The sequence below is a fragment of the Antechinus flavipes genome, chromosome 1 (assembly GCF_016432865.1).
Source record: "Antechinus flavipes isolate AdamAnt ecotype Samford, QLD, Australia chromosome 1, AdamAnt_v2, whole genome shotgun sequence".
Taxonomy (NCBI): domain Eukaryota; kingdom Metazoa; phylum Chordata; class Mammalia; order Dasyuromorphia; family Dasyuridae; genus Antechinus; species Antechinus flavipes.
In genome coordinates, this window is record NC_067398.1 from 657,849,544 (window position 1) to 657,862,094 (window position 12,551).

Sequence of the window (12,551 nt, forward strand, 5' to 3'; positions counted from 1 at the left end):
ATCGCACTAAAATCCTCTTCTCTACACAATACTGAAGATATTTCAGATTTAATTTCAATAATTCATAGAATACCCCACAATAAAATGTCCCACAAAGTTTTATAAATTATTCTTATATAATTTTGAAACCTTTAAGGACCTTATTGCACACAGACATGTGCACTTAACAGCTTTGACTTGAGTTTAAATTCATTCTGGTATAAGAGGTAAACATTAGAAATCATTTCTATATAACAAACTTGTAGATTATCAATAAACTCATTCTTTGGAAAATATAAAACTGAAACAAGCTTTTTTTTCCCAAAGCTGACAAGATAGTTTCAAGAAATATTCAAATTAAGGGGAATCTAGGGATCTCAGAGAAAGGGCTGAGCTTGATAGTCCCATCTGTTCACCCCAATTATGTTTGGGGTTTTGTAGAATAAGCTCTTTGCCATGTCTCGGGTTTGTTTAGCAAGGCGTCAACTATGCCTTTTAAATATAATGCAAAATCTAGTACTATCTCTTACCTCTGATCAGTTACTGAAAATCCAGGCCAGACTCAGGGATGTGGTGTACCATGACCAAAATTCACTGGCCAGCACCGGTCACTACTTCTGCAGAGAATATAGAAATGGGTCCTATTTAAAGAACCCTATCAGAATCAACACCCAGAATTTCTTCAACCTAAAAAGTATTCTTCCAACTTCTTCCAATCAAGGAGTTCCTATAAATCATTCTGGAAATATAAATAACAAGTCTAACACCAATATTGTTAAAATTCCTCCAAGCACAATTAATCCCCCCCTCCCACCAAAACATTCCTAATTGCTGCAGTGCCAAGTCAATTTTAGAGGTTACAAATCCACCTCAATAGCCCATTCTTGAGATTCCTCCCCAAATCCTTTCATTCCGGTGTAATGAGTCCATTTCTTCTCAGCTTTTAGACTATAGTCTGGGTCATCAGTAACATCTGATAAGATCCTCCCATTCTGCTTCTTCCAGGACTTAATAAGGACTCAGTCTCCTAAAACTACGAACTCCAAAGGTATTGTCTGGGCCAGCAAACTGCCTAAGGGCCAAAAGAGATGAGGATATTGCCAGCATGTAATTCCTTAAAAAAATATTCTTTGTTTCAAGAGGAGGCATTTCCCTTTCCCCTCCCAAATAAGATAAACCAAACAGCATCTCATATGGGGAAAGCCCCAGATCTCTTCTGGGGTCAGTTCTAATTTAACTTTTTAACAAAAATTTAACTCTTTAACAAAGCAATAGACAAACATTTTGTCTAAGGCAATTTAGTAACTAACAGCATTAAGTACTTTGTTTCTTAAAAACCTGTTTCATCTGAGTGGAAGCCCATCAACTGGAGAATGGCTGAATAAATTGTGGTATATGAATATTATGGAATATTATTGTTCTGTAAGAAACGACCAGCAGGATGATTTCAGAGAGGCCTGGAGAGACTTACATGAACTGATGCTGAGTGAAATGAGCAGGATCAGGAGATCATTATATACTTCAACAACAATACTGTATGATGATCAATTCTGATGGACATGGCCCTCTTCAACAATGAGATGAACCAAATCAGCTCCAATAGAGCAGTAATGAATTGAACCAGCTACATCCAACGAAAGAACTCTGGGAGATGTCTATGAACCACTACATAGAGTTCCCAATCCCTCTATTTTTGTCCACCTGCACTTTTGATTTCCTACACAGGTTAATTGTACACTATTTCAAAGTCCGACTCTTTTTATACAGCAAAATAACTGTTTGGACATGTATACATATATTGAATTTAACTTATACTTTAATATATTTAACATGTATTGGTCAACCTGCCATCTGGGAGAAGGGGTGGGGGGAAGAAGGGAAAAAGTTGGAACAAAAGTATCTGCAACTGTCAATGCTGAAAAATTACCTATGCATATATCTCATAAATAAAAAGCTATAATAAAAAATGTTTAAAAATTTAAAAAGAAGTCAAAAAAAAAAAAAAAAGAACCTGTTTCATTCTTTCACTTTCCCTAAATGAAGCCCGTTGCACTCAATTTGCAATCCCCCTCCCTTATTTCTTATAAAACCTTAGAAGTAAAGTACGTTCCATTATCAGAATCAATAGTCTCTATCAATCCATACCTAGACATAATTTGTTCCAATGTTATTCTACTAAACCCTCTCAAGGTAGCAGAACTCAGAGGAAAGCTTCCATCCAATCTATCAAATGGTCTACTTTAACCAATTAATACCTCAGTTTTCCTACTAATGTCATTTCAGTGAAATCAAATTCGAATATTTTGGAGCTGGGTTCCCTCCCTCCAGAGGGACACCTCGTCAGTATCTTTTTATTTGTCTTTAGACATATTACACACCTTTCAGGTATTTGTTTTGCAATTGTACATATCCTATACAGCCAAATTTTCTTAAAAAGACATCACACATTGCTTAAACATCCCAATAGCTTCCTTAACACAATACATTTAAAATTTCCTTAGTTATAGCCTTATTTAACATTCTCCTCCCATCAGGTAATTGCCAATATACTTTGGGGGGGGGGGGGAGGAATGAGGAGAAGGTATATTGCTCTAATATTTTTCAGCCTTTTCTCCCTCTCTGTAGAACCTATCGAAATTGCCTCTATTTTAAATAGAGTGGAGATAAGGACAAACATCCATCCCCCACTCCTCTCTCTACAAAGCCACTTCCTTTAACATTTTCCTTATCAGTTAAACAGTTCTCCACTATCTCAGGGGTTATTCCTTTCTGGTGCTCTCAAACATGTTACAATCTTATTTACTGCTCCAAGGTCTTGTATTAATCCAAAAGTCCCATCTGATTTCTTAAAGGACAAAATAGGGGCATTGAAAGTTCTAATAGTCCATCCTTCACAAGTCTCTTTATTATTAATTACAATATTATTTTTCCTTCCAATGATATAGCATATTGTCTAACACACACATCACATTCTCTGGATTTTTCAGATTGATTTTAAGTGGAAAATTAAGTGGAAAATTTTTAAACCTCCCCTATTTCTGCCATTCATATTCTGCCAAAAGAAGGTGCATTCTAAACACTAACTGATGGTTCAATACTTTTAATCTCAATATCAATTGTATAATACAATCTCTGCCTAACAAATTATTCCCCATCTCTGGGATATATATCTATTCTTTAATTGTTCTTAAATTCTTAATTTAATTGTTCTTAAATTATAATTTAATATATAGGAGTAAGTTCCATAATAGTTATATAGAAATCTTTTCTTTTACTCTCATCCATTAACAATTCCTGTAATTCCTGACTAATTAACAGAGTAAGCATCTCTCCACTCCAGCAATTATTAATCTTCTTTTTCTTCCAATTACTCCCAACCTTCAAATTTACTAAGGGTTCCCAGTGGGGTCTAGAAAGAAGGAACCCCAGGCTCCCCTAGTCCTCATTTTCCTCAAAATGTAAGAGGGGCTTCACCTTTCCCCCCTTCTTTATATCTGGACATTCCCTTTTGAAGTGTACATTATTATCACATTAATAACAAGTGATCTGACCACTCCACCCTGAGACATCTCTTCTTACCTTCATCTCTCCAATAAGTGGGGAAATTTTCAAATATCCTTTTTCGCACTGAATTTCTCCCAATGTTGCTTCACCTATCCCTCTTATTCCATGTACACTAATTACCAGTTGTAGGTTTTAACATAATAAGCAATCTTAGAATTTTCATAAGTGCTAGCCAAATGGTCTTAGCTATGATTTCCTCTTATCTCATAAGCAAAGGTGAAAATACCTAATTTCTTAAATTACATTTACTGGGTTACTAAGTCTGATAATAAAGTTTTAAATACATTTCCATCTCCTATCAGATTTTCAATGTATATTCTAATAACATTAAGAGTACTAGATAACAAATCAAATCTGGGTTCTTTAGTAATAAACTCAAAAGGTAGCATTTTCTTGTCCCAAGCTATTACAGCTCCGGAGTTTTCAGGAGGCCTGCCACCTATTACGTTAAACAAATTTTCCCTTTTAGTTCTGGGAGAAAATAAGACAATTCTTAAAATTCAGGTAGAACAGACTCTATTACAATCAATTACATTTGCAATTTTAACATACATACCAATTTAAAATTTATTTTAAAATTAACCAGTGTTTTAGTTTGTGAGATTCCCTAAAATCTACACAGATGTTCCATTCAAAAAAAATTACTTTTTAGTTATTTTCCCAATTCACACAAACCTTTTCTCTTTTGTAAAGCAGGAAAGGGTTAAGTGCCAGGTTTTGTTTTTTTTTTTTTTTTTCACTTCAAATGGATTTTTACCTTGAAATTTTTCCTGGCATAGTTCCATAAGCCTGAGCTCTGACATCAAAGTTATAGGTTCCTTGCTTGCAGAAATTTTTAAAGTTGTAGTATACTGCTTTTCCATTTTCCCAAAAGTTCCCAAACTCTCTAATCCCTTTCAATCTATGTTCTTTTCATTGCTACTAAACTTTCTCACTTACCTTTCTATATACTTATCCCTTTAGTGGACTTTGATTAAAGTCTCTTTAAAATTGTATGTCTCATTTCTTTCTCACTTTAATCTGATGTTTTCCCTACCCTTTACTATTTTCTTTTATCATTTTCACTGTCCTGAACATAGTTTCCTCTTCTTTCCTCCTCTCCACCAAAGCTGCTGCAGTCAGCCTGGGGCAAAGGGAAAGAAAGAAAAAAAGATTCTCTTTCTCTAAATTATCCTAATCCTTAAAAGCCCAAAACTAGCTCCCAACTTACCTTTCTAAGATCAGAGACCATTTCACTCACTTATCTCAAGTGACTTCAGTTTCATACATTCCATAGTCAGATTTTCGGTTTCAAATGAATCACAATTTCAAAGCTGTCTGCTTGGGATAGATCCCTCTTCATGAAATAGGACAGATATAGCACGCACTAGTTCTTATTTCAAAAAGTGCAGACTTCCATTCCCAAAGTTATTCCAATCTGTCTTCCTACATTCCTTTGCTCTCCTACATTTCCCAAACCCAGGGCAGTCTCATATTTAAAGGGATATAAGAAAGTCACTTCCTTCAGCATACACCAAGTCTGATACTGAGGAATTCAAGAATTGGGAACCCCAACATTGGAGCAGCAAGATGGTTGCAAACTTCTAAAGATTTTACCTTGAAGAATTACTCTGAAAAGAATTACTACTCTGAATGAATTTCAGCAATTCAGCCTGATATTTCTCCAAACCACCAACACAAAGGCTGAATTCTTATCTTTCATAAATTTATTAACTTTTAACACAGAACACAGAGTACCAAGTAGATATTTTCACATAGGTGCATACAGAAATCTCCTATTTCCAGCTTTTATTTGCAGATTTTTAAAAAATTTTTATTTATTTATTTATTGCTAAGGCAATTAGGGTTAAGTGACTTGCTCAGGAACACTTACCTAGGAAATGTTAAGTGTCTCAGTCCAGATTTGAACTCAGGTCCTCCTGCCTTCAGAGCTGGTGCTCTATCCACTGTGCCACCTAGCTTCCCCTACATGCAGATTTAAAGCCTGACATACCCAATTAGCTCTGGGAACATTCTTCCAAATTTCTTCCCTGGGATTCCACCCCCTCCTAGGCCTGAAAACCCACCCTACCCTTTTGTGAATGTGGCAAGTTCCCAAAGTGACTTCTGCAGGGACTTTTACAAATGGCTCCTGTAAGCTCTGCAAGGGCTTCCACAAGGAGTTTCTCCTATAAGTTCCATGCAGCTGAGCTGCCCGAAGAGGCTTTCATAAGAAAGGAACTACCCAGCTAACAAAAGATGTTTACCAGGTCTACCTATTCCAGAATCCCAGCAAGTCCCCTGCAGCCAAAGCTGCCCACAGGGGCTTCCAGACAGACTTTAGTAAAATGGCTCCTGCAAACCCAGAGCAGCTGAGCTGCCTGCAGGAGCTTCTGCAAAGAAGGAACCTCAGAGAGTCTGTCTTTCCTCTGGGTGATATATTGGGTTATCTAATCTATAGGCAGGTTTTCTCCCCCTATCCTTTGTAATTGCCTTTGCTCAGCTCTCTGCAGCAATTGCTGCTATCTTTAGGACTTTGGGAGCCTGAAGGAAGTGACACTCAAATACCAGAATCACTAAAATCAATGGGAGTGCTCTTCCCAGTACACTCAGATTTCACCTCCCTGGGTGGTCCTATTTATCCCAGATGAGCCCCCATATTGTTAGAAACAGGACCCCAGACCCAATTTCAAAGTCTGTGATTTTTTATTGAAAGAATGAGAGAGATTGAAGGATGCAACCTTCGATTCTCATGAAAAGTAGACATGAGTCCCAGCGTCCAGGTTCACTGTTACATAAGTCAGAGGAAGCTTTTCTAAGGTAATCCCCTCCCTGTCTCCCTTCCACTTAACTTTTAATTTTAATAGAGGAACAGTTCCTGGTATATCCCAGGAATACCCTAGGAATGCCTTCTTTCCCACTCCATTGTGCCCAGATCTATGTTTATGTTTCCCCCTGGGCCAAGAAGATACTATGCATGAGCCTCATTAAGCAAGCCATAAAGAAAAGCCTTCTTCTTTTCTTTGATTCTGGTTGGTTTAAGCCAGTTTCTAGCCTAGACCCCCCTTATTAGAATTCTATAGTCTAGTCAGTTTCTCTTTCTGAAATCTCATTAGTCAGTGATATTTATTATCTTATATTAGCTTGAAGCAAACAACATTCTATGAAAATTTAGCTTTTCAATATTTTTCATTGTCTGCTCAAGGTTTCTAAGAAATTGAATTTTAACTGTTCTATGGAAACTTAACCCTAGTTTGTCTCTCACAATTGTATGCTTAATTCATTGATCTCTTCTTTCTCTATTTTTTTGATTCAACTATTCAGAGACAGACATTTCTTCTATGGATAGCTTAGATTGAGTTGTATTGCCTCATTGTTAAAGAAATAAAAGCAACAAATAATGTCCTAAAATTCACCCACTGATGACATTTTTCTGGAATTGTTCATTTGGAAATTTCTGGAAAATAGAAGCCAGAAGCCAGAATGAACAATCATACCTGATACCCAAAGAGAAGCATTGTAGGATGAGTAGAGCAAAGTACTTAATCTCAGGGTACCAGTTACCTGGTCCCTTCCTCAGTGTCAGACTGGGAACCTGGAGTTTAGGAATAATCTCTCAGAGGCTGCTGCCCCTCCCCCACATTCTGCTTCTAGCCAAGAGCTGCTTCTTGTTTGTCATGGTGATATTGCTGAACACCCAGAATACATTAGTGCATTTATAGACACTAGATCAGAAATTATTCACACTTGCTGAGGACCAAACTTAGAATGGTACAGTCTTTTTCAAAGTGTTGGTTTGAAATAATGCTGTGATCAAAGGCGGATATGAGTCACCATCTAAGGCTGGATGTTTAGGGTGTAAGTCCCCCATTATGTTCAAATGTATACCCAGAAGTTGGGGAGCAAATCCACAAAGCAGGTAGTTTCAGAAAGTGTCAAAAGATATCACAATCTAGGACTTAAATTGGGGAAGAGAGATTGCCCTGGGGCCAGCCCAGACTTGTCAAGCCTCTGTCTTACCTCTCGGGGAAAACCCAGAGAATACCCAGAGCAAACGATTTATCATTCTTGTTCTGTCTAGGGCAGAGGTTCTAAATCTGGAATCCATGGATAGATGTCAAGAAGTTGGAAAATTTCAATGGGGAAAAAAATTCTATTTTCATAAACCTTCAGTTTCTTTTGTAATCTTATGTATTTAATTGGGTACTTTAAAAAACATTATTATGAGGAAGGGTCAGTCTTTACTAGACTGACAAAAGGGTCTAGAACACTAAAAAATATTAAGAATCCTTGCTGTACAATTTGGAACTATGTCCAAAGAGCTATAAAACCATGCATAGCCTTTGACCTTGCAATACCATTACTACCTCTATATCCCAAAAGAGATTTTTTAAAAAATCAAAAAGTCAAAGGATCTTTATGTACAAAAATATTTATAGCAGCTCTTTTCTGGTGGCAAGGAATTGGAATTTTGGGGATGCCTCTCAAGTGGGGAATGACCAAACAAGTTGTGATACATGATTGTGATGAAATACTAGTATGCTATAAAAAATGGTGAACAGAGTGCTTTCAGAAAAACCTGGAAAAATTTACATTAATGGATGCAAAGTGACATGAGTAAAGCCAGGAGGATATTGTACATAGTAAAAGAAATATTGTATGATAATCAACTGTGATTGATTTAGGTATTTTCAGCAAAACAATGATCTGAGTCAGTTCTGAAGGATTTAGGCTGAAAAATGCTATCTCCAGAGAAAAAATTGATAGAGTCTGAATACAGATTGAAACATACTTTTTTATTCCATTTTTTCTTGGACTCTTTTGGTTCTATATGACTAACAACAAAATGTGTTTTGCATAACTGCACATATATAACTTATATACAATTTCTTGTCTTCTCAATAAAGAAGTTGGAGAGGATGGAAGGGAGAGAATAAAAGAACTCCAAATTTTAAATTTGAATTTTAAAATAAATTGGTTTTATATGTAATTGAGGAAAACAAAATACTAAATATATATATATATATTAAGAATCCTTAGTTTAATCTCAAAGGAGGGGAAGGGACCCACATGTGCAAAAATATTTGTAGCAGCCCTCTTTGTAGTGGCAAGAAACTGGAAACTGAGTGAATGCCCATTTGTTGGAGAATGGCTGAAGAAGTTATGGTATATGAATGCTACGGAATACTGTTGTTCTATAAGAAACGACCAACAGGATGATTTCAGAGATGCTTGGAGAAACCTACATGAATTGATGCAAAGTGAAATGAGCAGAACCAGGCGAACATTGTACATGGCAACACAAGACTCTATGATGATCAATTTTGAGGAACGTGGATCTCTTCAACAATGACATGATTCAAACCAGTTTTTCCTGTTCAGTGATGAAGAGAGGACTGTGAGAACTGAGTGTGGATCACAACATAGCATTCTCACTCTTTCTGTTGTTATTTGCTTGCATTTTGTTTTCTTTTTCAGTTTTTCTTTTCCTTCCTTCTTGATCTGATTTTTCTTGTGCAATAAGATAACTGTATAAATATCTATACATATATTGGATCTAGCATGTATTTCAACATATTTAACATGTATTGGACTACCTGCCATCTAGTGGAGGGAGTCAGGGAAAGAGGGGAAATTTTAGAACAAAAAAGGGGAAAGGATCAATGTTGGAAAAATTACCCATGCATATCCTTTGCAAATAAAAAAAATTTTTTTTTAAAGTACCCCTGCTCTAGGAGCAGGAGACAAGATGTTTGGAAGGACTACTTTTTTAACGTCAAGATTCCTTGCTCTGCTCCATACTTCTATCCCTCATCTGCTACCCAGTCAAATTCTCCATCCTCCTACTCTACAACTTCCTATTTTTTCTGTCCTAGCCTAAGAGGCTAGAGCTAAGAGCCAAGAGACTTGCATTCTAATGACTTAGGTAAATCACTCTCCACACTGGAATTCCACCTATTACAGGGGTACAGAGTGAATCCATAGCCACAAAAAAGCAACAGTTTTGTCTAAACTTCTAGGAGATACCTTACTTCAATCTATCTATTCATTTTGATATTTATTAAATTCTCATTCTGCACAAAATTCAAGTACCAGATATGTAAAGATTCAAAAAATGACACTGGGAGGAAAGGTTTTACAAAAGAGTTGAAGCTTTGAACTGAGCCTCAAAGGAAGAGAAGTATTCTGAAAGTGGGAGCTAAGAAAGTCTATTCCAGGTAGGGGAGGAGCCTGAATAAATACACGAGGCTCCTGATCAGTCTGGGGAAGATCATGAAGCTTTATTTGGCTATAGCTTAGGATGCACTCAGGGAATAAAGGTGAAGTAAAGCCAGGTACCACTCAGCATCAATTGTCAGGGAATTCACCTGGCTGGGTTACAGCACCCTGAAAGTCCAGGACCATCAGTATTCTGGGGGAGGAGGTGGATATAACCTAGAGGCTCCAAAGAAAGTCTCATCAGCATTGGGTGAAGGCACTAGGGGATATGTGAGGTTGACATAGAGGGTGTCCTGGTAGTTGAGGTTCACCTGGAAGCTGGCACTCAACGAGCATCTGCCCTGGAAGTGTCTTCGCAGGAGACTTGAATGGCGGCCCTGGGCAGAAAGGTTGCCAATGGTCAAGGTTGAAGCCTTGATCTCTTTAAGCTCAGGGTTCTGGGCTCTAGCCTGAATACATTTGGCCAGAGTCACCTGAACATAGATGCTATAAATACCACTGTGCTGGATTTGCAAGGAACCCTGGACCAAAGTAAGGCCATAGATAAAGGAGCGACCCAGGGATGGATCGCCTTGCCACTTCAAAGTGTTGTCCTGACGGGAACCTAGGAGAGAGAAAGAAAGAGAGGGACTCATAGCCACAGGAAGTCCCATTCATCTATTTATCACTACTCTTAAGTTTCATGGCAGGGGAACTTCCTGACCTTCCCTACACCACAGAGAAAATATTATTATACTATCATGTTTATAACTAATTATTAAATTGGGATTCATGCTTTTTTTATTAAAGCTTTTTCTTTTCAAAACATATGCATGGATAATTTTTCAACATTGACCCTTGCAAAACCTTTTGTTCCAAATTTTCCTTCCTTCCCCCCACCCCTTCCCCTGGGGGGCCAATAATCCAATATATGTTAAACATGTTTTAAAAATATATATGTTATGTATTGGTCATCCTGCCATCTAGGGGAAGGGGTGGAGGGGAAGGAGAGGAAAAATTGGAACAAAAGGTTTGGCAATTGTCAATGCAGTAAAATTATCCATGCATATAATTTGTAAATAAAAAGCTATTAAATTTTTTAAATAATTTTAAAAAATAAAAATATATATGTTAGAGTAGCAGCCCTGAAGTCAGGAGGACCTGAGTTCAAATCTGATCTCAGACACTTAATACTTCCTAGCTGTGTGACCCTGGGCAAGTCACTTAACCCTAATTGCCTCCGCAAAAAAAAAAAAAATATATATATATATATATGTTTCATGCTTTTCTTTTTATAATCTCTTCATAAAGTCTAATTCTTACTAAAGATTGGCTGATAAATATGTGACTGATTGATAAAATTACTCTTAGCCTGCAAGGAACATGCTTTTTTAACTTTGGATAGGATCGAACCCTATGAGACCTAAATTCTATTGAGAGTACAAACAGAATCCAGTTCTTGGTAAGTCCATACTCTGGGGAAAGGAGTCTAACCTTGTAACCATCCATTGGTATAATGACCCAGCTAAAGAAGGAGAAAACCAACCAGAGTAGTCTGGATAGAGATAAATTCCCCTGTCCAGATTTCTGGAAGTGGCTAAGTATCACAATCAAGCCACATTTTCAGCAAGAAGAGCTGAAAAGTTTTAGACAACATCTTCATTAAATGTCCACCAATCAGGGTTGATTTTCACTTGTCAAGGAAATCCCCTTTTAGATGCCTCATTTAACAGTCTTGGGATCTCCATTGGGCATCTTTGGTTACCAAGAGAAACCACTAATCTTCAATTTATTGATTGTTAGCTATCCTAACTAATAAATTGGTTATTAATTACCCCAAAACTCTGTCTCTCAGAATTTCTTATTCATCATAACACAAGCACATATACACATATATATCTACGCATAGACAAACCTATAGATGTACACAAAGAGACAGACATACAGAGAGGACAGAAAGACACATCACTCATTATTACCTGTGTGGTTGAGCAGGAGATGGGCTGTGTGAATTGCTTTGTTACTTTCTCCTTGTTTTTCCCCGTTGTTCCCTGGCTGAGAGAGGAGGACAACACAGAACAGAATAAAATCAGCTCTGATGCTCTTCCAGGCACTTCACAGTCAAAGAAGCTCATAAAGTGTTTTCCCTGAAGGCCTCAGTTTCAATCTAGGTTCGGCTATATCTGCTTATTTTTTCTGCCATTCCTTCCTTCCCTCTCCCTTTTCCTCTCCCTCTCCCTTTCCTTCTCTTTTTCTCTCTCCCTTTCTCTCTCTCCCTCTCTCCTTCCCTTTCTCTTCTCCCTCTCTTTTTCTCTCTCTCCTTCTCTTCCTCCCTCTCTCTCTTTCTCTCTCTCTTTCTTTCTCTCTCTCTGTCACACACACACACACACACACACACACACACACACACACACACAGAGTTTCTCTTCTCTCCTGACCCTGACCCCAGCCTCTGCTTGACATTTCCTCTCTCCCCTGGGATTTGAATTTTAAAAATGTTCTGTCACTTCAGTAAGGAGTCATAAAAGACTTTTGGGAGAAATTCTTAGCTTCCTACAATGGGAAGAGGATAAATAAACCATGAAGAGAAGATTGAAGAGCAAAGTCAGGAGACCCTGCCAGAGATAAGGATCCTGATGTGCTGACCGACTGACTGATGTGACTGACAAGGCCTCTTCCAGATCAAAGAATTTCTGGTAACCCCCTTTGATTACTCTGTGAAGCTCTCCTGTTGTCATCTGAGTCATTACCTGGGGAAGACCCACTGAAATCATTCTCACCCTGGAGCCTTGACCAGCCTACCTCCAACCACTCCGTCTTGGGATCCCCCT

At 37.6% G+C, this 12,551-nt stretch overlaps 1 protein-coding gene across 1 annotated transcript; it reads right to left on the reverse strand.

Annotated features, from left to right (window-relative positions):
• Positions 1–9,782: 9,782 nt before the first annotated feature.
• On the reverse strand, positions 9,783–10,425 carry CD70 (CD70 molecule). Its single transcript, XM_051975388.1, has 2 exons — positions 10,413–10,425; positions 9,783–10,345 (listed from the first exon to the last, which is right to left on the reverse strand). The coding sequence occupies exons 1-2, from the start codon at positions 10,423–10,425 to the stop codon at positions 9,927–9,929; spliced, it is 432 nt and encodes a 143-aa protein (XP_051831348.1). The 3' UTR covers positions 9,783–9,926.
• Between the last annotated feature and the right edge of the window lie 2,126 nt (positions 10,426–12,551).